At 44.8% G+C, this 27,786-nt stretch overlaps 1 protein-coding gene across 3 annotated transcripts; it reads right to left on the reverse strand.

Moving 5' to 3' along the window:
- Window positions 1-7,597: 7,597 nt before the first annotated feature.
- Window positions 7,598-25,174, reverse strand: LOC147461420 (Rubisco methyltransferase family protein). 3 transcript variants are annotated; one of them, XM_086508981.1, is made up of 6 exons: window positions 24,808-25,174; window positions 10,338-10,504; window positions 9,977-10,252; window positions 9,019-9,282; window positions 8,060-8,153; window positions 7,598-7,960 (listed from the first exon to the last, which is right to left on the reverse strand). In XM_086508981.1, the coding sequence occupies exons 1-6, from the start codon at window positions 25,127-25,129 to the stop codon at window positions 7,791-7,793; spliced, it is 1,293 nt and encodes a 430-aa protein (XP_086365107.1). In that variant the 5' UTR covers window positions 25,130-25,174; the 3' UTR covers window positions 7,598-7,790. The 3 variants fall into 3 exon arrangements, with proteins under 3 accessions (XP_086365107.1, XP_086365106.1, XP_086365108.1); XM_086508980.1 differs by having other exon boundaries at window positions 7,598-8,153; window positions 24,808-25,173; XM_086508982.1 differs by having other exon boundaries at window positions 7,598-8,153; window positions 10,338-10,514; window positions 24,808-24,946.
- Between the last annotated feature and the right edge of the window lie 2,612 nt (window positions 25,175-27,786).

Here is a 27,786-nt window from a genome sequence, read left to right on the forward strand (position 1 = left end):
ACGGCATGTGGTTCTACACAAGATGCTGATATGAGCACAAAAATTCACAGTTTATACTGTTAATCATAGGCTGTTGAAAAAAGATGGTGCGTGTGGCACTGTCTTGGTCGATATGTATGCCAAATGTGGTGGACTAGAGAAAGCACAAAAAGTGCTTGAGGAGCTTTATGTCGAGAACATTGCCTCTTGGAATGCACTTATTGTGATGTCGTGCTTGGCACATTGTCTTGGTCGATTTGTATGCCAAACGTGGTGTGTTTGAGAAAGCACAAAAAAGTGCTTGAAGAGCTTCCTGTGCGGAATGTCGCCTCTTGGAATGTACTCATTGCGGGATGTGCGCAACAAGCGCAGGGCCAGAAAACTCTAGGTTGTTTTCAGCAGATGCAAAGCAAGAGTATCTCTCCAAATTCAGTCACCTATACTTTCACTAAGCTTGCCTATCTTTACCGTCTGCGCGCTCAGCTTTTGCTTGCTCACTACACATCAATTTTCGTGGTTGATGAAGATCGTGTGGCAAGGAAGCACTGATTGCAGGATTGTGCAACAAGAGCAGGGCCTGAACTCTCCAAATGCAATCACCTACATAGGCATCTCAAAGGCATGTGGCTCTACGCAAGATGCTGATACACATTGTTATAAAAAGTATCGTGCTTGGAATCGTCTTGGTTGATATGTATGCCAAATGAGGTGTGCTTGAGAAAACACAAAAATTGCTTCAAGAGCTTCCTGACTAGACTGATTCCAGGATGCCCTCAATGAGAGCAGGGCTAGAAAGCTCTAGGATGTTTTCAACAAATGCAAAGCGAGGGCCTCTCTCTAGGTGCAATCACCTACGCATGCCTCTTGAAGGCATGTTGCTCTACTCAAGATGTTGATATGGGTGGGCCAGAAAGTTCTAGCTGTTTTCAGCAAATGCATAATGAGGGCTTCTCTCCAGATGAAATCACCTATGTCACAAGCTTTATTAATCGTAGGAAAATTGCATCGCGTAACCGCCTCTACTAAACTCGTTGTTGTGGAGAAGTAGCCAAGATTCAACGATATCAACATGGATATTGTTGCCTATGCAGAGGTCCTTATGTCGGGCACAAAACTACGGAAGATGTTGATATGTGCACAAAAATTCACAATTACATTGTTTAAAAAGGATGTCATACTTCGCACTGTCTTGGTCAATATGTACACTAAATGTGGTGCGCTTGAGAAAGCGCACCACATTTAGTGTCTTGGTCGATATGTACACTAAATGTGGTGCGCTTGAGAAAGCACAAAAATTGCTTCAGGAGCTTCCTGCTGGAATGTCAGCATTGATTGCGGGGTGTGCGCAATAAGAGCAGGGCCAAAAAGCTCTCGGCTGTTTTCAGCGGATGCAAAGCGAAGGCATCTCTCAAGATGCAATCACATAACCGTGAATCTTGAAGGCATGTGGTTGTAAGCAAGATGTTGATATGGGCTTAAAAATTCACCCTGAAATTGTTTGTCATGGGCTGTTGCAAAAAGTTTCCGTGCTTGTTTTGGCAATGCCTTGCTCGTATGTATGCCAAATGTGTTGCGGGATGTCTTCTTTTGGAACGCATTGATTGCAGGAGGATATGCCCGACAAGGAAAGGGCCACGAAACTTTGGGCTGTTTTCAGCAGGTGCTTGAGGAGATTACTATTCAAAATAGCATTAATTGATTGTGGGATATGCACAATAGGAGCACGGACATAAACCTCTAGGCTATTTCCAACGGATGCAAAGCGAGGACCTCTGTTCAGATACAATCACGTACACATTCATCTTGAAGGCATGTGGCTCTACGCAAGATGTTGATATGGGATTAAAAATTCACTCTGATATTGTTAGTCAAGGGCTGTTGCAAAAAACTCCGTGTTTGGCAATGCCTTGGTCGATATGTATGCCAAATGTGGTGCGGGATGTCGTCTTTTGGAACGCACGAATTGTAGAATACGCCCGGCAAGGGCTAGATTAGGAAGCTCTGGGCTATTTTCGGCAGGTGCTTGAGGAGCTTACTACTCGAAACGGCGTGAAAACTGATTGCGGGACACACACAACAAGAGCACCGACAGAAAGCTGTAGGCTGTTCTCAGCGGATATAAAGCGAAGGCATCTGTCCAAATGCAATCACCTATGCGTGCATCTTGAAGGCATGTGGTTGTACGCAAGATGCTGATATGGGTTTAAAATTCACTCTGATATTGTTAATCAGGGGTTGTTACAAAAAATTGCCGTGCTTGGCAATGTCTTGGTCGATATGTATGCCAAATGCGGTGTAGGATGTCGTCATTTGGAACGCATTGATTGCAGGATATGTCCGAAAAGGGTCGGGCCAGGAAGTTATAGGCTGTTTTCAGTAGGTGCGTTAACTAGGTTGTTTTCAGCAGATGCAAAGTGAGGGCCTCTGTCCAGATGCAATCACCTACGCATGCATCTCGAAAGCATGTGGCTCTATGCAAGATGTTGTTAGGGGCTTAAAAATTCACTCTGATATTGTTAGTCAGGGGCTGTTGCAAAAAATTACGTGCTTGGCAATGCCGTGGTTGATATGTATGCCAAATGTGGTGCGGGATGTCGTCTTTTGTAACGCAGGAATTGTAGGATATGCCCGACAAGGGACGGACCAGGAAGCTTTGGGCTGTTTTCAACAAGTGCTTGAGGAGCTTACTATTCGGAACGGTGTTAAATGATTGTGGGATACGCACAACAGGAGCAAGGACAGAAAGCTCTAGGATGTTTTCGACGGATGCAAAGTAAGGGCCTCTGTCCAGATGCAATCACCTAGGTGTGCAGCTTGAAGGCATATGGCTCTATGCAAGATGCTGATATGGGCTTAAAAATTCACTCTGATATTGTTAGTCAAGGGCTGTTGCAAAAAATTGTCGTGCTTGGTCATGCCTTGGTCGATATGTATGCTAAATGTGGTGCACTTCAAAAAGCACAAAACATGCCTGAGGAGCTTCCAGTCTTGAATGCCGTCTCTTGGAGTGCATTGATTGCGGGATATGCGCAACAGTAGGACAAAAAGCTCTCGATTATTTTCAGTGGATGCAAAGTGAGGGCCTCTCGCAACACAAATCAAGCGTAGACATGAAGAGCATGATGAGGAGTCAAAAACATGGCTATGGCAAGAAAGTTCTGGGGTGTTTTAACCAAAGACGAAGGGAAAGCCCACTCCAGTATGCACCTACCGTGCTCAAAACCAGTATGCACCTACCGCACTCAAAATGGTCCTCTACCAGTGTAAAAGATCCCTCTTGGCGCTTCCATACCAAAGCTTGCTAACGCAGCTTCAAGCTTTGCAATGTCAACTCCACCTCCACTATCATGTTTGTTTCGAGCAGTGCTGTCATAGAAAGCTTAAATGCAACCTGCATGCCTCGACGATAGTCAATCTATCACACGATGAGAAACCATTACCATTTCTTGATTTTTGACACTAAGAATGCAGTTAATGAACATGCTGAAAATTACATGTTGCCGTGGAATGGCACGTTCCGTCGTATTATAAAAATTGGGAAGGACTGTGCAAACTCCCCCATGCAAGGAGACTTGCATGTTTTCTTTTTTCTTGAACATAAAATGGGACAACAAACGATTAATAACATTGGCATCTTGTATGATTACGAACATTGAGCTTGACAAAACTCTAACCCTCCTTGTGGTTTTTTGCGAGGTAAACCTCTGAAAGACAAAGCCGATTTGCTCTAAATTGTCTTGAGCAAATGCAATGTGAGCAAACGTACATTTGCGCATTAAAAGCTTGTGCCACAATTAAAGCTACGAAGCTCATATCGCGATGGATAGTGCGCTCATCGACATGTAAATTTGAAATGTCGTCTCTTGGAAAATGGGTTAATTAAAGAATACCTATTAAGGATGCGGCAAGGAAACACTTTGCTGATGTCACTAGTGGATGGGAAGGGAAGAGTTGTCATCAAATTCAAATCACATGTACTTGCATCGTCTAACCTTGTGGCCTTACGCAAGAAATCAACATTGGTGAGAGAATTCGACAAGATCACCGGACAAGGTCTACTGGAGAAAGATTGCATGCAACGGTTCTTGATTAATTTGTGAATAGTAGTTGCAGACTCCACCCAAAGCTACTTCAAATGATGCTACAAAATTTATGTGAATGGTGTTTCACCACCAAGATGAAGATTTCCTGACCGTCTTGTCCATGAGAGAGATTTTAGATCAGTAAGCGATTGAGGGTTTCTCTTCAGACAGTCTCTTGGGTTGTTACGACGAAGTTCAATACTGGTTTAAAGGAACGTCTTTTGCAAACACTTCCTCCAATTCAAAGTTCAGCCAGCTCCTTGAAAGTATGTGGCCTTACACAACGCCTTCAAACGAATGAGAATCCACGATGAGATTGCAAGATATACCAATGGGAGCAAACAAAGATCATGCCAACACAGCTTTAGCCCAACATCATCATGTTTGTTTACAACAATCAACAAATGGATATCGAAACAGAAGAGTAGCTAAAATACTTTGAATTCTATACTTTTTACTACTGACTCAATGAAACGAACATATTGAAAATTGCACACTGTCGTGGGAATGGCACATTCCTTCGTATTATAAAAATTGGGGAAGACTGTGCAAACTCCTCCATGCAAGGAGACTTGCATCATCACTGAATATGAATTCTAGTCCTTCTCATGGCTCTTTTGCAAGGTACACGGGTCAAATTGAGGTATCACGATCGCAACGTACTAAAGATGGTACCAATTAAGAAATAACCAAACTTGCTTTGGTGAAAGGTCTCTCTCTCTCTCTCTCTCTCTCTCTCTCTCTCATCTTTTCCCTTCTAGGTCCTTATTACTTCGTTAGTATATAGCGAAATTACTTCGTTAGTATATAGCAAGAATCAAACATTTTGTTTTCTCTTACGACATTAAAACTCTCTTCTTCTTCTTCTTCTTACCCCCGGACTCACTTCAATTCAATACAAATGCAGCTAACAAAACACTCTAGTTAAAATTTGCCAATGCACTTTGTACTTGTTTACTTCAATGCTAGATGCTTCATGTCAATTTGTGTATGGCCCGTTATGTTCTATGGATGTTCTATAGCAACACCCACCAAGCAAGAAGAGTTCTCTCTAAAGAGAGGCAAAAGAAGTAAATGCTTGTCAAAACTTTGGCAGGCACAGTCACGGGCCTTCAAGTTACATATTTCATAGTGTATCTTTATTTTTTTGAAGGGTAGCTCACATTTTACTCCTACAAAAGCCCGTAAATGTTCGTCAAAAGCGGGACCTTAAAAGCCACGCGTAAGCTGCTTTTTGCTTTTCCGGGCCTTACATTTCTGGGGCGTACTGAGGCTGCCGCAAACGATCCCTTCGCAGCGAGCGCTTGACGACTAGCTAAGCAATCATGGTCTCCACTTATACGCAGCAGCTATGGAGCCCCTTCACCTGCAGCATATGCCATTGCGAGGCCAGCAGCCCCGTGGTTACATGCTGCGGCCACCTCTTCTGCTGGGCCTGCATCTACCGCTGGCTCCTCAGCACCCGCCTGCCCTCCACTTGCCCCGTCTGCAAGGGCTTCCTCACCTGCAGCTCCAATTTCACCCCGCTCTACATCGTTGGCCACCAGCCTGATCCTCCTCCTCAGCTTATGACCCCTCATGGTTACATATTTGGTGAGGATGACTCGCAGGACTACAACTCCGATATTGCCGTTGCGATCCCACCGCGCCCATGTGCCCATCGCAAGTGCAAACCCGAGCCTGATGCACTTCAAGACGACTTCCTCACATTCTTACAATACCCCAGGGAGGCACATCATCATCACGAGGTTTACGACGGTGATATCATCCCTGAGCAGTGGCCGGATGAGCAATATATCACATTCTCGATACACAGCTCCAGCCAGGAATTACACCAGGAAACTCCACAATTGCAGCCTATGGACGAAGACTCCATGGCTTTCTTATACCCACCTGAGAATGACGACGACAACTATGACAACGATGACCAGCTTAATAGCCACATAAAGACAACTGTGGACACCAGCTCTGTATTGCAGCAGGTTGATCAATCTGAGGAGGAAGAAGAGCCTGCACTGACCAATGTTTATATCCAGGCATTGCCAGCTGTTTCCTCAACAATACAAGAGTTTGCGATGCAATTACCAACTACTTATAACATCGATGCACTAGGCCCGTTGCATCGGTTTCGGCAATTTGCAGAGGCTGATGCTGCTACTAGCTATCATGATGATGTTATTTACCCCCTCTTATATGTGGATCATCCTTACACCTCCCATGGAGCTGATCAGTACATTGACATAGACTTTTCCACACGTCTGCCCGCTGAGGATGACGACGACAAAGTAGAGCCCGAGGCACCTGCAACTCATCAGCAGGATTTCATGACATTATTCCATTCCCCCACAGATGTACATCACATGAACAATAATCTCGACGGTGAGCAGTGGCAGGAGGAGTTCCTGACAGTCGAGATGTCCAATCCAGGCAAGGAGCAGCCCAATGCAACCCAACCACGGCCGGATGACATCTTCAGCCGATTCTTTCATATCCACCAGCTGAACCCCCACAGAAAAACAAGTGTTTACACTGCCATCGATGTATTGGGGCAAGTTCACGTGGATGAGCAGGAACAGCCACAGGCCAGCAATATGCAAGCATTTCAAGATCAGACAACAATTTTCCCGACACTTCAACAAGAGTCTGCCATGCAAGTTCCACTTGATGATGGTCACATGGATGTTGACCTGAAGCATTGTTTCAGACAATTTGCAGAAGAAGATGCTGCTACTAACTATTACAATATTGTCAACGACCATCAGTGTCAGCAACATAGGCGAACTCACCATCGACAGCGTGAGGCGCCTGTTGCACTTGTGTGCCCTATTCATAAACATTCACCCATTGGCAGCTTGTGCCCAACTTAAATGGATAATGCAGCGTGATCTGGAAAGCTGGCATTTCTCATCAAGTGCTTGCACTAGCACGGTCCGCTTGATTTCCAACCCTCTGCCACATGCCATTATTAGCAGCTTGTGAAGCACTTGCCCTGCTTTTAATTTCATGTACGTTGAAAATCATACACTTGATATAAAACGACCGACTCTCTCTCTCTCTCTCTCTCTCTCTCTCTCTCTCTCTCTCTCTCTCTCCTCGGAACTGCAGTGAACTCACATCGCATCAATCGATATCACCAGCTAATTGCCACTAATGTTTTCTCAAATTTCGTGATTCATCTTTGTCAAGTGTTCGGACATGGATAAATCAACATGCACAAAGAGTGTTTTTATTATTTATACTGCCAACTTGGTAATTGTCGATTTTCAGTCACTTATGCCATCAAAAATGCAGAGGGTGACTACAAAAGTGCATAAATGCATAAGGATTTCTTCAAGCACTCATAGGCCTATACATGTAACCAGCCCATGGCACACAGCCAACTGCCTGCGGGGTCTTAAGAGGAAAACTAAGGGATCCACTATTTTGAAATTACCCTATCACGTGCGTTCAAGAGTAAACTTATAACTCCATAATTTTCCTGAATGAATGGCCCCTCTTTCTTCATAAACTTGTCAGTTTGTAATTGAAAAGCCATCTTGTAGATGTAATTCTGTAACTTATTAGAATCCTTCAAACATCTGATGATAAACTCACTTGGTACATGTACCTACAAATCTTAAGGTGAAGGCCCCGGGGCAAGTACTCGAGCAACAGTTAAGCATTAGACAAAACTTTTCTTCTCTTCTGCTTCAAATTATTACAAAACCACTTAAACAATTTTCACTACTGTTAAAATTTGTCTCTTTCCAGAGATTGGAGTTTTCGAGAGAGGCCACGCATGCAATCAACCAGCACTTTCTTCTTTGCAATGCGATATTCCAGAACAAGCGTTCCTGCTTCAGTTAGCTCCTTGCTTTTAAGAGCTCCCTCGTCCTCTGTTATTGGCGTAGGAAAGTGGCCTAATAGAAGTGCGCACATTGCCACTAACGTTTTCAAAACATTGCTTTCAATAATATATCCTGAAGGAGATCCACTCCACATTTGTAGTTCAGTGATACCTTTGCGTTTCACCGAATCAGAATCTTGTGCATATAGAACCCTCAAGGCTGCCAAAAGGCGGCCATCCACAAGGTTTGTTCCTCCGAACTTGACCTTCACAAAAGTAACAGATCATGTCAGTTATGCATAGAACCAGCCTAGGCATTACCAAGTCCTCCAAATATGAGGGAAAATTACCAAAATACCCCTGCAATGTGTGGAAATTCTCAAGATACCCCTAAAATTTCTATAATTCCCAAAAGACCCTCATTTTTGCAAAAGATTCCCAACGTGCCCTTCAATTTTTTCCGGAATTCCCTAAATACTCCTTCATGTTGCAACATCTCCCCAAAAACGTCTTTTTCTAGTTCTTCATAAAAAGATTGGTTCTCCTTCAATAGAAGATATTAGATCGTATAGTGAGCTCTCAAAATGAAATGGTTTATTATTTGTAGACACAAATAACTCTCTTTGTGAGCTCAGATCTCTATTGTCAGAAAGAATAAACTATGCAAAAATAGGAGCAATCTGTCCAAATATGCATTTTAGTCACGGCCTTGTAGATCCGCAGTCTGATATCCGAGATTCTTTGGTGAAGTTTTTGGCCTCCTCGCCAAAATCTAGGTGGCCTGTTTCGGCTTCAGCTGTCAACTACTTTCCTCCCTCGTTCCCCTGCTCCTAGCTTGTGTAGTATTACCCATCTTTTGTAACTCTCTATCACTAGTAGTTTTTCCCGTATGGTTTGTTGTTATTGTGTATCTCAGGAGTTTTTCACTACCAGATCTGTTTATTTTGTTATGCTTATGGGATGATGTAATGCCTTCGGGCCTATAATTTTTACATAGTACAAAGGGTACCAAGCCCTCCTTTTTTTACACACACACAAACACACAAAAAAGGGGAATTGTTTAAATTTGAGGGGTATTTTGGGGGATTGCCGCAAATTTCAGGGGTACTTCGGTAATTTAAGTAATATCACCTGGAGGGAAACGCCAACTCCTTCAAAATTCAACTGCTCAAGAATTGACTGCTTCCATTCTGCTAGTTGAGAATAACCATCTCCATCCAACCTTGCAGCCACCCTTGCTGCATCTACCATAATTTTGTCATACCTCATTTCAACAAAGTCATGCACATTCTGAGACTCTACGAATCCATAGTCGAGTAGTAAGACATCATTGCTTAAAGCCCCATAGCTCAAAAGGATATTTGCTCCTGCTTGCAAATTGCCCTCTGCTACAACCTGCCAGAAATTAAACAAATTACCAGAGACTAAAGAAATACAAGAGTGCAAAACTCCAACTGCCAAACTTACATTTTAAGGTTGGGAACAGGCAGATGTCTCTATCGATTTTATTGAGCATCTGAAGGCAGATGTTTTTATCGATTTTATTAAGTCTTTGGTAACTAAATTTACTGAGAAAAGTAAGACATGTGCAAATTACCACGTTTTGGAACTCGAAATTCGTTGCAAACTTGTGTATCTGGACAAAGGTAAGGTACAAAAACTACATCCTTCATGATTGATGTAGGCACTACTTCACAAGAACCATCTTGGCAATAAGATCACAAGTTGAAACTTGAACAATTCAGTGACAGTTATAATTGCCATTGCAGTAAACGCAATTGAGCAGCAACTTGTTTTGAACCAATATGTTTCACTTTTCGGAATTGTCTAAGCATAGAGCCCAAGCAACAGTTCCAAAAACTATGATTCCTAGGCAAACTCCCACAACAAGAACTTTTCATGGTAAGGCAGTAATTTTCTGTAGATATTGCTCCATAAAAACAAGATCACGTACAGGCCTACCCAGAACGAGAGCGAGAGCCATAATATGTTGGATGCAGACACATTTTCTTAATCAAAATCTCTTCACATATGCCATCTTCAAAAGAACACCTAAAATATCTGTCACAATTGAATCATGTTTACTTACCACAAAAGATGTCCCGCCCTTTTCTTCCTGTTGAATGATGCGAGCATTCGGAGTAAAACTATGGTTACACATGTCGATCAAAGGTAGCATCACTCTGGAAGAGCCACTGGAATTGTGCATCTGGAATGCTCTGCTGGAAACTGCTGCCATAGCCCAACCTAACGAGCTTGCGTTGACTTCTTGTCCACCAAATGGTTGCTGATCGGTGCCCAGTTTTGATAAAACGGTCTCAACTTCTTTAGCAAGATCCAACAAAGCCCTGCATCTTTTTTTCACCTGAAGAGTGGCAGGAGCATCGATGTGGCATCTAAAAAATTTCAGCAATGAGTCAACAGTGATGTACATATACGAAGAGGCAAACCTGATGAATAACAGGAGCATATTGCAAATTTGCAATTTCGGATCCTGTGAAGAACACAGGAATGTTGAACCGTTGTGGAAGGTTACTTATATATGGCCACCAGAATGAGCCCCTTTGTGCCCTCTCCATCAATAACTTTAATCCAAGCTTCAAAGCCCATAGATCTTCTGCCAAACCCTTTCCACCCACACCCAGTTTATTCTTTCTTGAGTTGTGAACTCTTATTGAAAAGTTAGATAAGATGTGTACAAATACACAAAACATCACAATCAACCTCCATAACAGTTTTTGCTAACAAGAAAACCAATGCACAAACATAATAATTAAACAAGTACTATAAAACTTCAACTAGTAAAACAGACTACTGCTAGCTAAGTTCTGGTAACTCAAAACTCAGTCTTATATGTCTCCTACTTGAGACGACTTCATGGTTATAACTATTAAGAGGAGTTAAAACACGTTGGAGAGGGGCAATGGGAACACACCTAGAAACACACAAAATTGCCTCTCTATAGCCCAAGGCATTCACAGCACCCTACTCCTCTCAAAAAACACCTTCAAAACGACACACTTCTCAACAAATACACCCTCGGTTGCACACAAATAAACATATGCATTCTTTTAAGAATCAACATGCCATGCACATCTAACCCTATGTGCATGTGGACAAGTTGTAACTCCTGTTTCTAGGGTTTAGGACAGGCTAGGAAGTGTTCTGGCAACCTTGTGAGCTTGTACGCAGGACATGCATGTCCAGGCACTTAGAGTAGCTGCATACCCTCTAATTGCAAAACCCATTAGCATCTAACATCAGTACCTAGCACCAAGCATAAGCATTTTCACCGCATGTGACCATTTCCTAAACTGCACGTGAACCACCTCTTATAGGCATTTTTACTAATTGACCGACCTTTGGATTTCCCAAATCATGAGCCGTTGGGGAGCCTACTCGACCAAGCATGAAAGTTTGAAACATCTATATAAGCAGCCCCTTGAGCGTGGGAAGAAGGCAGGAGAGCACCAAGTACCTCAGCACCCGCAATGCAAGCAGCTCCTGGCGTTTTTCTCAGCAGTACTCCGGCGTTTTTAATTCAGCGTTTTCAGCAGCATCAGCGTTTTGCTTCAGCCTCAGCCGTTCCGCAGCAGTACCTTAGCCCATAGCCTCGTCGCGGTCGCATTTCCCACCGCAGCCACACCAATGTTTTTGGTTTTCAGCCAGCCATACAGTCAGCGTTTTGCAGTTTTCAGCCACCGTCGTCATTCACGATAGTAGATTAGCCCTTAGCCTCGCCGCATTCGCAGTATTCCATCAGCATCCATAGCGCCTTCAGATTTCAACCCCTTAACCTCGCGGTCTCAGCATCTACCACAAGCGTCGTCGTCGTCGTTGTCATCGTTGTCAAGCATCTCAGCATTTAGAATCATTGTACCAGACTTTGTGCAATCTAAAGCAAATATCTCTCTAGCAATAGAGAGGGGGACCCTTGGAGGGGGTTTGGGACCCCATCTGGTGTCGATCTTCTCTCTCTCTCTCTATGACTCGCAGCACTTTTGTCTCACAGATTTCCATTCTCTCTTGTTTTGGTCCATCGCACAATCTCTCATAAAGTAGAAATGGGGGCTCTCTCTCCCTTCAGTAAAAGGAACCTTGAGCACATACTGATTACTCATCCTGAGCATACACCATCATTCACTTCCGCTACACATTACATTGGTATCAGAGCTCTTTGGCAGTGTTTGGTATCATCACTCAAGGAAAGAAGCACAAAGAACCACAGAATGTTTTTTGCTTGTTGTGATCGCACGTAACCCAAGACCACTTGGGCGTGTCGATCCCTAATCTGTGTTTTTGAAGAGTGGCAGCTAACCCAGAAAAGAAGGGCTTGTCCGACCTCCCCCTTGTTCCTCTTTTCCACTCATTGAGAGTGGACCTTGCCCTTAGCGGCAGGCCAATCGACGTGAGGTGGGAAAAAGCAACCTTGGTGTGAGCGCAAGGCCGCCAAGGGGTGCTCCTGCAAGGAGGAGTTGAGCTTGGGTAAGAGAAAATCCTTCTTAAACGCATATTTCAAGCCGTACCAAGTACCAAGAACAAGTACCCAAGTACTTAGTACATGGTCATCACCAGAAGTGGAATGGATACTTAGCGTGAAGGTGATGAGAGTGGAGCTGCAGGAGACGAAGTCTCTACACCAGGAGGATTGTTCCCCGATCCTCCCCCATCCCCATGTACACCACAGATTGCACCAAGCCCTATGGAAATTTTGAAGTTTGGTCCAATCGATGGAGAAGATGCTACAATAAGAGGCTTAGTGTGTCGCCATGGATAGAGACCGTGAAGAACGAAGGGTATCTATGCAGCTTGAGCGTGAGCAAGCACACGAAGCTCAACGCATAGCGGTTGAAGAAAGAAGGGCAACTATCGAGCTCAAGAGTGAGCAAGAACACGAGTCTCAACCCATAGCGGCCAAAGAAAAGGGAGCGGCTATGGAGTTAGAGCAAGAGGCACAACGAGATCAACGTATGCATGAGTTGATCCTACAGGTACTCTCTTCGAAGACCGAGCCACTCAAGGAGACAATCGAGTGATCATGTAGTACAGATAGAGAGGACGACTCCATCAATCCAGTCACTGAGAAGTTGACGTTCACTAAATATGATGGTAAGATGGATGCTTCTGTGATTCATTCTTGGTTGCATCGATTTAATGCTTACTTTGCAACTAACAAGAAAACCAGCAATAGTAAAGTTTGATTGCGGCCATGTATCTAGCAGGTGATGCCATTAATTAGTATCAAGCTTGACAGGAGTCACAATTGGTTGAGCATCTTGAGCATGCCGCTCATGGTATACTCCTCTCTCAGTTGGGTTGACTTCCAAGACAAGCTCAAGGCTTGTTTTATGCCACCGCAATACCTTGATCCGTTAAAAGAAGAATGGCGCGGCCTTAAGCAAAATGGCACTACTGTTATGTCTTTTCCTGACCGTATTTTGTAAATTGGCGTTCAATTGCGCAAATCGGTTACCGAACGTAAGGAGGCTTTCTATCACGTGCAAATCTAACCCTATGTGTACGTGGACAAGCTATTTCATGACATGGGTTGGTTCAGTTCAGTCAACCTAGATTAGGAAGTGATTTGGCACTTTTGTGAGTCTGTTCGCAGAATGTGCATGTCCAGACACTTAGAGTAGATGCATATCCTCTACTTGCACACAGCATGACCATCAGATTTCCAATAAGAATCCATCAAGAGCAATTTTACAATGCATAGACCTATTTTTTCTATTTCTGACATTTTTCACTTATTATTTTTAAGTGACTTTTGTTGGGAACTAGGTAGGGCAATTTAGAACCTCAAGTATATAAGAAACCCTAGCGCTAGCATTTCTTGCAGAACAGGCAGCAGGAACACCCTTGTTCAACAGGCACCTTCTCAGCAAGATCCCCCCCAACAGACCCTAGCGTTTTGCAAACTGCACACCTAGCGTTTTCTACATCAGACCATAGCTAGCGTTTTTTACCTACATCAGCCCCGACAGCAGCAAGACAGCAGAAACCCTAGCGTTTTGCAACAGAACACCGAACCAGCCCTAGCGTTTTTGGATCAGCAAGCAAGCTTAGCGTTTTGGAGATTCACCACGACGGAACCCAGATGTAGACCAGCGTTTTCAGTTTTCAGCACCATAGACACCGCAGAGCAAGTCCCGAACCTCGCAGATCTCACCTTCCCGCAGCAGATCCTCGCCGCACAGTCAGATCCAGTGTAGTTTGCAGTTTCAGCTTGGAGAACGCAGATTTCAGCATCTGTGTTTTCAGCGCGTCGTCGTCATCGACATCGTCACCGACATAGAGTCAGAATTCAGCAGATAAAGATTTGCAAATTTCAGCCATTAGCATTTTCAGATTTCAGCCCGTCTCGTCATCGTCCTCATTGTCGTCGACATCGTCGGCAAGTCCAAGCATTGTAGAGATTTGTGCAATCAATAATAGACCGCTCTCGCCATAGAGAGTGGGGCCTTCGGAGGAGGGTTTGACAACATTTTGGTGTCGTATTCTTCTCTCTCTCTATCTCTTAGTCTCATGCACCTTCCTTCACAGTGTTTACCATTTGTTTGTGTCCATTGCACTCTCTCACTAAAGGAATGGAAGGCTCTCCCTTCCGTAAGTAAAAGGAACCTTGAGCACAGTTCGGAGCACTCAGCTTGAGCAAAGTTCAACATTCACTTCCGTTGCACATTACATTGGTATCAGAGCTTTGGCAGTGTTCTGTATCACTCAAGGAAAGAACCACTTTTTTTTTTTTTGCTTGTGGTGGTCGCACGTAACCCAAGTTCTCTTGGGCGTGTCGATTCCTAATCGTGTTTTGGAAGAGTGACAGGAAACCCAAGAAAGAAGGGCTTGTCCAGTCTCCCCTTGTGCCTCTTTTCACTCATTGAGAGCGACCGTGCACTTAGCGGCCGGCCAATCGACGTGAGGTGGGAAAAAAGCAACCTTAATGTGAGCGCAAGGCCGCCAAGGGGTGCGCCCGCGAGAAAGAGAAGAGCTCGGGTGAAGAGAAGATCCTTCTCTAACACAGATTGCAAGCTAAAGAAGAACCGCAAGAACTCAAGATCCTCAGAACCCAAGAACCCAAGTTCCTCGTAAACTTAAGAACCAAAGATCTCGGTGGATGGTCATCACCCGAAGCCGAATGGATACTTCACATGGAGGTGGTGAGCATGGCAGTGGCAAAGAAGAATTTTCCCCACCGGGAGGTTTTTCTGACCCCTGACCCTCCCCCTTCCCCATCTACACCAAGGACTGCACTAACTCCTATGGAGCTTTTCGACAAGACGATGATGGACAGGAAGAAGTTACAACAAGAAGCGCAACGCACCGCCTTGGAACGCGAGCGCGCAAAAAGAACAACAGAAAGAATGGCAACCATAGAGCGTAAATACGAAGAAAGAATGGCAGCCATAGCACGTGAATACGAAGAAAGACAGTTAGAACGTAAAGCAAGAAGAGCAGAAATAAAAGCAGAAATGAATCGCGAGCACCAAGAAAGAAAAGCAAAATTGGCTCGCGAGCGCGAAGAAAGCTGTTAGGTGCAGCAGAATGAATGTTTGCGCTTTGCTCAAGATGAGTGCTCCGAACTGTGCTCAAGGTTCCTTTTGTTCTTATGAAAGGGAGAGCCTTCCGTTCTTAATGAGAGAATGCTATGATCACAAACAAAGTGAATGGACACTGTGCGTGCAAGTGTATGAGACTGAAAGATAGAGACAGAAGAGAGATACGACACCAGAGAAGTTGTAAAACCCTCCTCCGAAGGCCCCACTCTCGTCGACGAGAGTGGTCTACTTATGATTGCACAATCTGGTACAAATGAATGCATGTGACTGATGCAAGTCTAGGCTATGTCACAATGATGACAGTGATGACGAAGTCGACCTAAGGGCTGAAATCTGCAATCTTTCTACTGCTATCCAAAAACGCTATGGGCTGAAATCTGCGACTAGTCCAAAAACGCTGATTTGGGGGGCTGTTTCTGTGGGTCTTTGTCGCTGAAATTCTGCAAGTTTAGGGCTGAAAACTGAGGTCTCTTTAGGCTCAAAACTGATGGTCTTTCCGGCTCGAATCTGCTACTTCCTAAGGGGGCTGATCTTGCAGGTTCTTTAATGATGAAAAACGCTGCACGCTGAATCTGCAAAGGCTGAAGTTGGGACCAAAAACGCTAGGTGATGGGCTATGCCGGCGGTGAAGATCTGATGCAAAACGCTATGCTTGAGACTTGCTGGCGATAGTGTGCTGATGCAAAAACCATAGTTACAGGGGACGGAGGGGACGGACCCTAGGGATGGGGGACGCCCATTTCCGGGACGGGGACGGGTGGGGACGGGTGGGGACGGACGGAAAAATGGCTGCCAAGTGGGAACGCAAGCAAAACGTCCCGGGGACGGCAAGGAACGGTAGGGGACGGAGGGGACAGTAGGGGACGACAGGGGATGGGAGGGGACTTTTTTTTAAATTTGAAAACCTGATCATTTCTAGAGGCTAGTTTCTCTCTAATAGACATATGTTTGAACTTTGAAGCACCCCAATGGCTATTAAAGCCACCCTTTGGGTCCTCATTTCTCGATGTTTTATTAGCACATTTGCGTCTATACGACTGATGTTCTTTGGTCTATTTAGTGTAAATTTGTGGTCAAAGTGATGCTCTATGTGTGTGGCATGTGTATAGGTCAAAAAATGCCCAAAAAAAAAAATGTCAAGTGTCATGCTTCTGATACACATAGAGCATCCTGATGCCAAAAAATGCCATACTTTTCAACTTTTCATGAAAAATCCGCATACATTCGTGCTCATTCATGAGTGCTCAACGTACAATATGTCATGCCTAGGAAAAGGGATCACATAAAGACGCTGACTAAAATAAAGAAAACGATCACAAATGAAACACTCGAACAATGCGTGCATATCAATCATGCGAACACAAAATACTTCCTGTAGGGTTCCTTGGACCTAGGCTCGAGAGCCAAGATTGCTTCTTCTTGAATGATCAAATCGTCCTGTGGGGGTTCTTTGGACCTCGACTCGAAAGCCAAGATCCGTTCTTTGTGATTGATCGAATCTACAACGAGGTTAGCTTCGCTAGAAAAAGCATCAACTAACACATCATCCTTCTTGTAAACAACCATATCTTCTTCATGCAACTCATCATGCTTGTGAGAAATCACATCTTGATCATGCAAATCATCATGCTTGTCATTGTCATCCGAATCATTATGCAAATCATTGGCATCCAAATCATCATGCTTATCATAATCATCATACTTATCATCATGCAAATCCTGTGTATCATGCTTTGGAGAAGAAGAGACTGAGAGAGTCTCCTTTTCCTGATTCTGTGCAAAGTGCGCCTGCACTTGAGAAAAGAGTCGTAACATCTCTTTCATGTGTCGAGCGCTTTGTTCGGCCGCCAAGCGCGCTTGCTCACGCTCACGCTCCAAGTCGGCCTTTCTTTCTGCTTTTCTTACTTTGGCTTCCAAGCGGGCTTGCTCGCTCGCACTGGCTATGACTGCCATTCTTTCTTGGTACTTACGCTCGATGGCTGCGATTCTTTCTTCGCTTTCTAACTTCCTATCCATCATCCTCTTGTCAAAAGCCTCCATAGGAGTTAGTGCAATCCTTGTCGTAGATGGGGAACGGTCAGAAAAACCTCTTGGTGGGGAAAATTCTTCTTCACCTCTCTCATCCTCATCACCTCCAAGCAAAGTATTCATTCCGCTTCGAGTGATGACCATTCTGATGTCGTGGGTTCTTGTGGGTTCTTGTGGTCTTGGGTTCTTAAGTTCACGAGGAACTTGGGTTCTTGAGGGTCTTGGGTTCTTGAGTTTTCTTTCGCTTGCAATCTGTGTTAGAGAAGGATCTTCTCTTCACCCGAGTTCTACTCCTTTCTGCGGGCGCACCCCTTGGCGGCCTTGCGCTCACACCAAGGTTGCTTTTTCCCACCTCACGTCGATTGGCCGGCCACTAAGTGCACGGTCCGCTCTCAATGAGTGAAAAGAGACACAAGGGGAGGCTGGACAAGCCCTTCTTTCCTTGGATTCCTGTCACTCTTCAAAAACACGATTAGGAATCGACACGCCCAAGCAAACTTGGGTTCGTGAGATCTCAACAAGCAAAAAAAATTCTTGTGATTCTTGTGGTTCTTTCCTTGAGTGATATAGGACACTGCCAAAGCTCTGATACCAATGTTAGGTGCAATGGAATGAATGTTTGTGCTTTGCTCAAGATGAGTGCTCCGAACTGTGCTCAAGGTTCCTTTTGTTCTTATGAAAGGGAGAGCCTTCCGTTCTTAATGAGAATGCTATGATCACAAACAAAGTGAATGGACACTGTGCATGCAAGTGTATGAGACTGAAAGATAGAGAGAGAAGAGAGATACGACATCAGAGACGTTGTAAAACCCTCCTCCGAAGGCCCCACTCTCGTCGGCGAGAGTGGTCTACTTATGATTGCACAATCTGGTACAAATGAATGCATGTGACTGATGCAAGTCTAGGCTATGTCGATGATGACGATGGTGATGACGAAGTCGACCTAAGGGCTGAAATCTGCAATCTTTCTACTACTGTCCAAAAACGCTATGGGCTGAAATCTGCGACTAGTCCAAAAACGCTGATTTGGGGGGCTGTTTCTGTGGGTCTTTGTCGCTGAAAATTCTGCAGGTTTAGGGCTGAAAACTGAGGTCTCTTTAGGCTGAAAACTGATGGTCTTTCCGGCTCGAATCTACTACTTCCTAAGGGGCTGATCTTGCAAGTTCTTTAATGATGAAAAACGCTGCATGCTGAATCTGCAAAGACTGAAGTTGGGGCCAAAAACGCTAGGTGATAGGCTATGCCAGCGGTGAAGATCTGATGCAAAAACGCTATGCTTGAGACTTGCTGGCGATAGTGTGCTGATGCAAAAACGCCAAGCTGAGAGGTATGGCGATGATGCTCCTTCAAAACGCTAGGCTTGGCTTGTGGAAGGAAAACAATAGGGGCTGAAGTTCTTCTTGCTTGGTGGGGGAAACCGCCAGGGTCTTGTTGAGAAGTTGCCTACTGAGCTTGGCTCCTGTTGCCTCTTTTGCCAAATAGTGCTAGCTCTAGTTTGCTTATATACAAACTTACTCAATTTGCCCTACCTACTTTCCAACAAAAGTGACTTTAAAAATAATAAGTGAAAAATGTCAAAAATAGGTAAAATATGCTAAATGCACTGGAAAATTCCCCTGAAAGATTCTGATGGATTCTAATGGGAATGCTTATGATCATGCTATGTGCAACCACAGGATATGCATCTACACTAAGTGACTAGGCATGCACGGTCTACGAATAGACTCACAAAAGTGCCAAATCACTTCTAAATCTAGAGTGACTGACTGATTGAACCCTGATCATGTTGTAGCTTGTCCACGGACACATAGGGTTGGATGTGTCAGGTGACAAAAGCCGGTTAGCCTTTGAGCGTGAGCACGAGCAAGCGCGCTTGGCGGCCGAACAGAGAGCCCAACACATGCAAGAGTTGTTCCGACTCTTTTCTAATGTGCAGGCACATATTGCAAAGGACCAGGAGAAGCAGACTCTCAGATTCTTCTGTTCCAAAGCACGACACACATGATTTGCATGATAATGATAAGCATGATGATTTGCATGATCAAGATGTGATCATTCACGAGCATGATGGTTTGCAGGATAAAGACGTGATTGTTCACAAGGATGATGGTTTAGTTGATACTTTTTCTAGTGAAGCTAACCTCATTGCAGAATCCATTAATCACGAAGAACCGATATTGGCTCTCCAGTCGAGATCCACAGAACCCCCACAGGAAGATTCGATCAATAACGAAGAACCGATATTGGCTCTCGAGTTGAGTTCTAAAGAACCCCCACAGGAAGTATTATGTATACAAATGATTAGTCAACACGCATTGTTCGAGTGTTTCATTCGTGATGCTTTCCTGTATTTTAGTCACCGTCCTTATGTGATCCTTTTTCATAAGCATGACATATTGTACGTTGAACACCATTCACTCATGAATGAGCACGGATGTATGCGGATTACTCGTGAAAAGATAAAATGTTTGCATTCAAGAAATTCACATTCCATGTTTCTTCCTTGGCACGACACAGTATAAGAAAGAGCACAAGAAGGATTGAGCATCAAGCATCGGCATTTCCATTGTGATTTGCCACAGTTGATTGATTTAGATCAGAAAGTCGAGATTCGACCCCATTGTTTGCGTGTGTTTGATAAACGGTTTGGCACTCCGTCACTTTGTTCATTTGCATTGCATGCACAGTTTGTTCGAAAGACTATAATTTTTCCAGTCACTTTACATGGAATGGGTATGTTCATGTTTTTTGTGTTGAAAGTGGTTTCAGGAATTTTCATCCTCGGAGATTCTTGAAGAAGGTAGACGCATGACTATAGACGAAGTTGAAGCATTGAAGGAGCCACAGATGACTGTCGCTTTCGGCGCGGCCCAAAGAAGCAAGCGTTGCAGACCTTTATGAAGTTCAAGTATCGCATGACCCACGCATCAGAGTAGGCCGGCGAAGAGTCCTTTCCATGATTCCAGACGCTGTTGGCGATCTCCCTCGACGCCATACAATTCGGTACCAGTACCTCACTTTGAAAAGGAGGGGATGTCACGTGCACATCTAACCCTATGTGTACGTGGACAAGCTACTTCATGACATGGGTTCAGTTCAGTTTAGCCAACCTAGATTAGGAAGTGATCTGGCACTTTTGTGAGTCTGTTCGCAGACCGTGCATGTCCAGACACTTAGGGTAGATGCATATCCTCTGGTTGCACACAGCATGACCATCAGATTTCAGTCAAAACTCATCAGGAGCAATTTTACAGTGCATAAACCTATTTTCCCTATTTTTGACATTTTTCACTTATTATTTTTAAGTGACTTTTGTTGGGAACTGGATAAAGCAATTTAGAACCTCAAGTATATAAGAAACCCTAGCGCTAGCATTTCTGGCAGAAGAGGCAGCAGGAACACCCTTGCTCGACAGGCATCTTCTCAGCAAGATCCCCCCAGCAGACCCTAGTGTTTTGCAAACTGCAGACCTAGCGTTTTCTGCATCAGACCACAGCTAGCATTTTTCACCTACATCAGCCCCTGGAGTTTTGGATTGCAGATCAGCCCCGGCAGCAGCAAGACAGCAGAAACCCTAGCGGTTTTGCAACAGGACACCGAACCAGCCCTAGCGTTTTTGAATCAGCAAGCAAGCTTAGCGTTTTGTAGATTCATCGCGCCAAAACCCAGATCTAGACCAAAGTTTTCAGTTTTCAGCACAAAGACACCGCAGAGCAAGTCCCGAACCTCGCAGATCTCACCTTCTCGCAGCAGATCCTCGCCGCACGATCAAATCCAGCGTAGTTTGCAGTTTTAGCCAAGAGAACGCAGATTTCAGCATCTGCGTTTTCAGCACGTCGTTGTCGCTTTGTCGTCATTGACATCGTCACCGACATAGAGTCAGAATTCAGTAGATAAAGATTTGCAGATTTCAGCTCATCTCGTCGTCGTCCACATCATCGGCAAGTCCAAGCATTGTAGAGATTTGTGCAATCAATAGTAGACCACTCTCGCCATGGAGAGTGGGGCCTTCAGAGGAGGGTTTGACAACATTCTGGTGTCGTATTCTTCTCTCTCTATCTCTCAGTCTCATGCGCCTTCATTCACAGTTTTCACCATTTGTTTGTGTCCATTGCACTCTCTCACTGAAGGAATGGAAGGCTCTCCCTTCCGTAAGTAAAAGGAACCTTGAGCATAGTTCGGAGCACTCATCTTGAGCAAAGTTCAACATTCACTTCCGCTGCACCTTACACTTTCCTTTTTGAGTTGCATGAGTACATCAAATTTGATGTGCAAGTCTTCAACCCTACGGACTACAATGCCGCAGTGGCGATAGCTCTCCCCCAAGAAATGAAGCACAACAAAGGTAAGCCAAAGGAGAACAAGTCATCTCAAAGTACCTCGGAAAACCTTCAGACCCAACAGAATGGTAAGAACAACGGTGAGAAAAATGGTAAGCATAACGGTAATTCTTCGTCTTCTCAATCTTCCTCTTTACCTACGCACAAGGTGCTAGATTTGTGTCGTCTAGTGCGTCGGTACTTAGAGTTAGTGTCTACTGAACCGGTTTATGGCTTATGTCTGATTTTGCAGGTGTTATTGAGGGCGATTACAATTCTTTCAAGAGGGGGGTATGTCACACAGTGATGACGTGGCATGACTACCTAGACACCAAAGCCATTTTATAAGTTGTTCGAACTTATGGATACCTATCGACAAGGCCCAAGGGACACAAGAAATTAAAATAGCGTTGATTGGCAAGCTGTACGGACACCACAAATTGTGCTGACATGCTGACGTGGAAGCAATACGGATTTCCACGTTTTGCATTGGTTGGTGTTGGCGTGGCAAGCTGTATGGACTTCCGCGATCCATGTTGGCAGCTCTTAGGACCTGAAGCTTTTGAGTTTGCAGCTTTTCATGTAATTGCTTTTGAGTTTGAGGGCAGAGGGCCTATAAATATGAGCACAGGGCCACTTGTTCTCTCAGTCTGCTGCGAGCGACTGAGCAAAGAGGACCCTCTATCTTTGTACTTTGCTCAAACATTAATATAAAATAAATACCGAAAGGGGCGCCAGATTTTGGGGCCAATACCTTTGGGCACAGAACTACGCCGGGCCGTGTCGACTCTACTTTTAAAGTGTGATAAAGTTGTGAAGTGTTTTAAGTGATTCTCTCACGTGGTGTGCCAAATTTCGGACTTGGGGTGCTCAAGTTTGTAACAAACATCATCATTGGCTGTCCAAACACTCTCCAATACACATTCGGTTGCTGCTCCGAAATGGCTTGCATAGCTCCAAATCCAGAACTTGAGAATAGACCATACAAGGTAGGTCCAAGACTTCGCATCCAAAATTGTCGAGCCAAGGTACTCACACATGCCGACTCCAAATTGAATCCCAAAGAAACAAGTCGGCGGCCAAGCATTGAACCACCTCCAAAGACCTCACCTTGTAACTCCGAGACATGCCTATCCAATAGCTCTCAAATATGAACATGGCTGCCCTTTGACACACCCTTCACTAGCCACCAAAGACTCTCAAAAGTAGGACGAACCAGCATCTCAAGAATCGGATGCAAAGGTTAAGAAAGATGGACAACAATACAAAGAGATTTTTAACTTTCATTGAAGCCCGGAGCACGAAATGGGAACGGTAACGAGTACCGCCAAAGGAAGGGACCAGAACAATGAAAGGGGAGAGAAGGGATAGATAGTCTAGGGGAGATTGCAAAAGTAGAAGTTACGCTTCAATGGCCACAAGGCCCAATAAAAAGGAAGCAAACAATGAGAGCCCAAAGGATAGACCCCTTGCTTGTGCAATGTATGTATACCTTCAAGATCTCACCGAATGAAGCACTTCCGTCCAGGGGGAACAAAATTTAATTTGGCCTCCTCAAGCTCTATCTCCTCTCCCAAACACAAGCAATTTTATTTTAAGAGCAGACTCCTCTTGGCCGTTCTGGCTGAGCTGTGGAAATTTTTTCAGCCTTAGAAATGGGTGATAACAAAAATCTTAATGTCAAAGGCAACATAAGGCTCAAGCTTTGATTGGACATTGACAGGGGAAGTAAATGCAGGACAACTCTGTATACTAGCCTCTTTGCCATTTAAAAAGTCCCCTCCTACACACACAAGACTAGCCGGACAAACAAAGTACTCCCCTTCCTCTCATCTTAACTCACCTTTTGGGAAATGCAAGCACACCCCCAACCCAAGGTGGCCCTGATGGATCAAGCCTTTCACAGGGATAAGCCAAGCAAGAGCCGCACCAAAACACACCATATACTCAGCCATGAAAGCTGAACTCTCACACAAGCACAAAAACACTCGATCCTCAAGTATCTCCTTCCTTTCTCTTCCACAAGCCTCAAATTGTCCAAGGACAACTCAAGAATGCCTTGCAAAAAGCCCTCGCATTCTCCCTTAGTTCTCCATCAACACACACTCCACGGCACCTTCCCCACTCTCACAGACAAGAACACACATAAAATTGAGTAGAGAAACCCATAATTCAGTTGTTCATACACATAAAGACTGGAAGGGAGAAGAACGGAACTTCCCAGCGACACCACAAAGAAACTCGTGTATTCTTCTTCAAATGTGCTAGAGCCTCTCAGTGCAGATATTTGGGTCAAGCAAGCAACCCCCTAGTTATCATGTGATCATGGATGAATACGCATTCTCAAACCATTTTCACCAATAAAACCCCAAGTTTTTCACCATTTAAGCGTTGATGTTGGCAGTTTGGGAAAAGAGCAAAAAGGCTTAATAGCTCGGATGGAATATTTTATTTCAGTTCTTTAAATTCTAGTTCTCAATGTGTCCTCGAGTTAAATGCAAGTCACTATGCACCAAGACTGTTGGCCTGTAGCCTCTGATTAACCATTCATGCACAGCAAAATCATTAATTTGCTCATACATGATCAAGAAACACTGTAACAATCAATTCTATGATTCAAAATATTTACAGAATAAGAAACCCAGATACTAGGCACACCAAACTCCTTCAAATTCACAGTCAAAATTGCAATAAGTCATATTTCATCTTTCAATGCACCTGTATTCCCACTAAGTGATTCTTAATTCACAAAAGACCACCATTTCGGTTCTATCATGAGGACTATGCCATCTACTCATATGACCTATGCATGGACTATATTGACAAAACACACACCTGCTTAAACAACTGACATGGTGCCGCCTATAGACAGATCACTGCGCAGCGAGATAGAATGAACCCAAGTGCTTTCAAAAGTGAACTGTAAAGAGGGGCGCGGCCACCCGTGTGTGTGTGTTGTGTGGGGGTGGGGGGGGGGGGGGGGGGGGGGGGGGGGGGGGGGGGGGGGCGCTTACCAGGTACTAGCTGAGCCAACTGGAGAAGTGTCTGATCCTGGCTTGAGGCCGGGAAAGTGGGTAGGGAGAGGGGTAGGTGGGGAGGCAAAGTAATGAGGGGGGTGCCTGAGAGAAGAGGGCGAGTAGCTGCCAGACCCAACCCACTGCTGCTATGGACCAACAGTCGCAAAGAAGGGTGCACATGTCCTCCATTCTGACGCACCCAAGCTATGAGGTCCTCCCCAGCCTGCTGTTGCTGGGCTTGAAAGTAACAGAACGAGACCCTTGATGAGCGGGGAGCCAAGGCTATCGGCAACACCGAGTGAGTACATAGCCGGAGCATTGCTATTCAAATGGGAACAGCCTATACCATAGACTCTAGAGTCAATTGTGCAGTATCTATCTTCTATCTATCTATTATGGAGATCCAAATTCCAGCAGGCCACGTGGCTCAATAAGCACAAGCAGCCAAGAGTGGTGGACTTCGAAGAGCAGTGGCCGGTGCACAGTGAGAGAGATAGGCTAGATTGAGCACATTCTATCTACCTATTATGGAGACCAGCAGGCCACGTGGCTCAATAAGCATAAGCAACCAAGAGTGGTGGACGTCGAAGATCGGTGGTCGATGCACAGAGAGAGAGAGAGAGAGAGAGAGATAGGCTAGGTTGAGAAAATGCACAATGTCCGGTGTCAAAACAATCGCAGGCACTACCAACGGCTACCGTCCCATATCGAGCACATGCAGACGGCTTTTAGGTGTCGTAGTGAGAAAAAGCAAGAGAGAGAGCTAAAAATGTGGTCTGACAGAAGTGCAGAACGCTGCAGGCTAATGGAGGATCCCCCCACCAAGCAATCCCAGCAGGTCACGTGGCTCATTAAGCATAAGCAACCAAGAGTGGTGGACGTCAAAGAGCAGTGGCCGGTGCAAAGAGAGAGAGAGAGAGAGAGAGAGAGAGGCTAGATTGAGCACATTATATCTATCTAATATGGAGATCCAAATTCCAGCAGGCCACGTGGCTCAATAAGCATAAGCAACCAAGAGTGGTGGACGTCGAAGAGCAGTGGCCGGTGCAGAGAGAGAGAGAGAGAGAGAGAGAGAGAGAGAGAGAGAGAGAGAGAGAGATAGGCTAGATTGAGCACATGCACAATGTCCGGTGTCAAAACAATCCCAGGCACTACTGACAGCTATCGTCCCATATCGAGCACATGTAGGCGGCTTTTAGGTGTCGTAGTGAGAGAAAGCAAGAGAGAGAGAGAGAGCTGAAAATGTGGTCTAATAGAAGTGCAGAACGTTGCAGGCCAATGGAGGATCCTACCACCTAATCGGTGCTTCACCGGAAGTGACCATTAGGACGAAGGTTTATCAGTTCCAAGGAGCCGCCGATGGCTTCTACGATGCAAATAGGCAGGTTCGTGCAGTGATGGCAGGGGGCCAAGACTCTCTTTTGACAGAAGGAGCACTGCATGTGTACACCCTGAGAGAGAGAGAGAGAGAGAGAGAGAGAGAGAGAGAGAGAGAGAGAGACGCCTTCTCTGCAGTCCCAAGGCTCGCCTGCACACGAGCACACAACCCATAGGCTATAGTGAGAGAGAGAGAGAGAGAGAGAGAGAGCGGGGGGGGGGAGGGGGCACTTTCCTAATGGCTACCTACCAGCATATGAAATTATGACCCCTCCGACTCCACTGCCCCTCCCCCCCCCCCTCCTCGTTTGAATTCTTTTGCAAGCTGTAAAATCTGCTTCACAACGCATCAATGCCTCCTTCCTTGCTTGCTCTACACTCCACTTTGTATAACCTTAGTGGTGGTAGGGTAAAGGGGCCAAGTTAAGGCCACCTAAGAGAGGTACCAGATTTCAACCTGTGTCTTGCATTGTTTGCAACTTGGGAGGGCACATCTAAGAGTTGAGCGCAAGAACTACTGGGGTGGAGTATCATCACGAATGGTGAGGCGCGCAATACAGACGACGCCGAACAAGATCTCCTGTCTTAAAAAAACGATCGCGAAAAAGGAGTCACTCAGGGGTGAAATTAAAACCATCGCGCCAGCATGAATCGAACTCATGATCCAACGGCTACGATGCAACACTGCTCTACACTGACCAGCCCAACTTTGGCTTCAACATGTCATCTGTATGGATAAATTCTTTATTATTAAAGGTGGGCGATGAGTCCTAGTTCAGGGGGGCAGTTTCTTATTGGTCCCTTTATCCTAGCTAACGTTGATACAGTGGCTCCAATGATGGTAGCCAGTGATGATTGTTAGCGGGTCGCCACGACGGACGTCTGCAGCATAGCTTTTTGGTACTAGCATAATGTCAATACTCAGGGAAGTGACTCGGATGGGGCATGGAGACTCTTTGAGATCGTCAATCTCAAGATCAAGTGAACCTTAACAAGCAAACACATCAACTCAACAAGAAAACCAACACTCAATGATCAGGGAAATCTGCCTATGTCCTTTCTCACAGCTCTAGGTCATCACGCCATTTCGGCACTTGAACAGATTTGAAATGCAACGAAACTTTAGGAGGAGGCATAGGACACCTAGGGGCACTATCCTAGCAACAAGGTACCAAAGTCACGATCCATCATGAAAAAGGTCTTGAAAACTGAATAGATCGGTCCAGAAAGGTCGCCCTATGGTCTAGGAACACTCTCCACTGGTCAAAACAACTAAAAACAGTGATTTAAGCACTCAAATCTGAAGATTAGGCTCACAGACACGTAGTCGCAAACCTCAACAAAACTAACATACCAATGCTTACATTTGAATGAAAGAACAAAGAAAGGGGAACACAATGCAAGTTTTAAAACTGAAAATGGATTACCCAATTGTTAGTTGCTATGATTACAAGTTGGAGCTTCGTAGTCGCTTGAGCGTACATTTTCAGAGCTCCTTTCTTCTCTAAAATAAGCCTTCTTTCACATTAAGGTTATTGACTTTTATACCTAGGGATTTCTAAATGGCCAGTGGCCAGCTCACATGTACCTTTACAATTG

Source organism: Adiantum capillus-veneris, chromosome 3, assembly GCF_014529385.1.
Source record: "Adiantum capillus-veneris isolate H3 chromosome 3, ASM1452938v2, whole genome shotgun sequence".
Lineage (NCBI taxonomy): Eukaryota > Viridiplantae > Streptophyta > Polypodiopsida > Polypodiales > Pteridaceae > Adiantum > Adiantum capillus-veneris.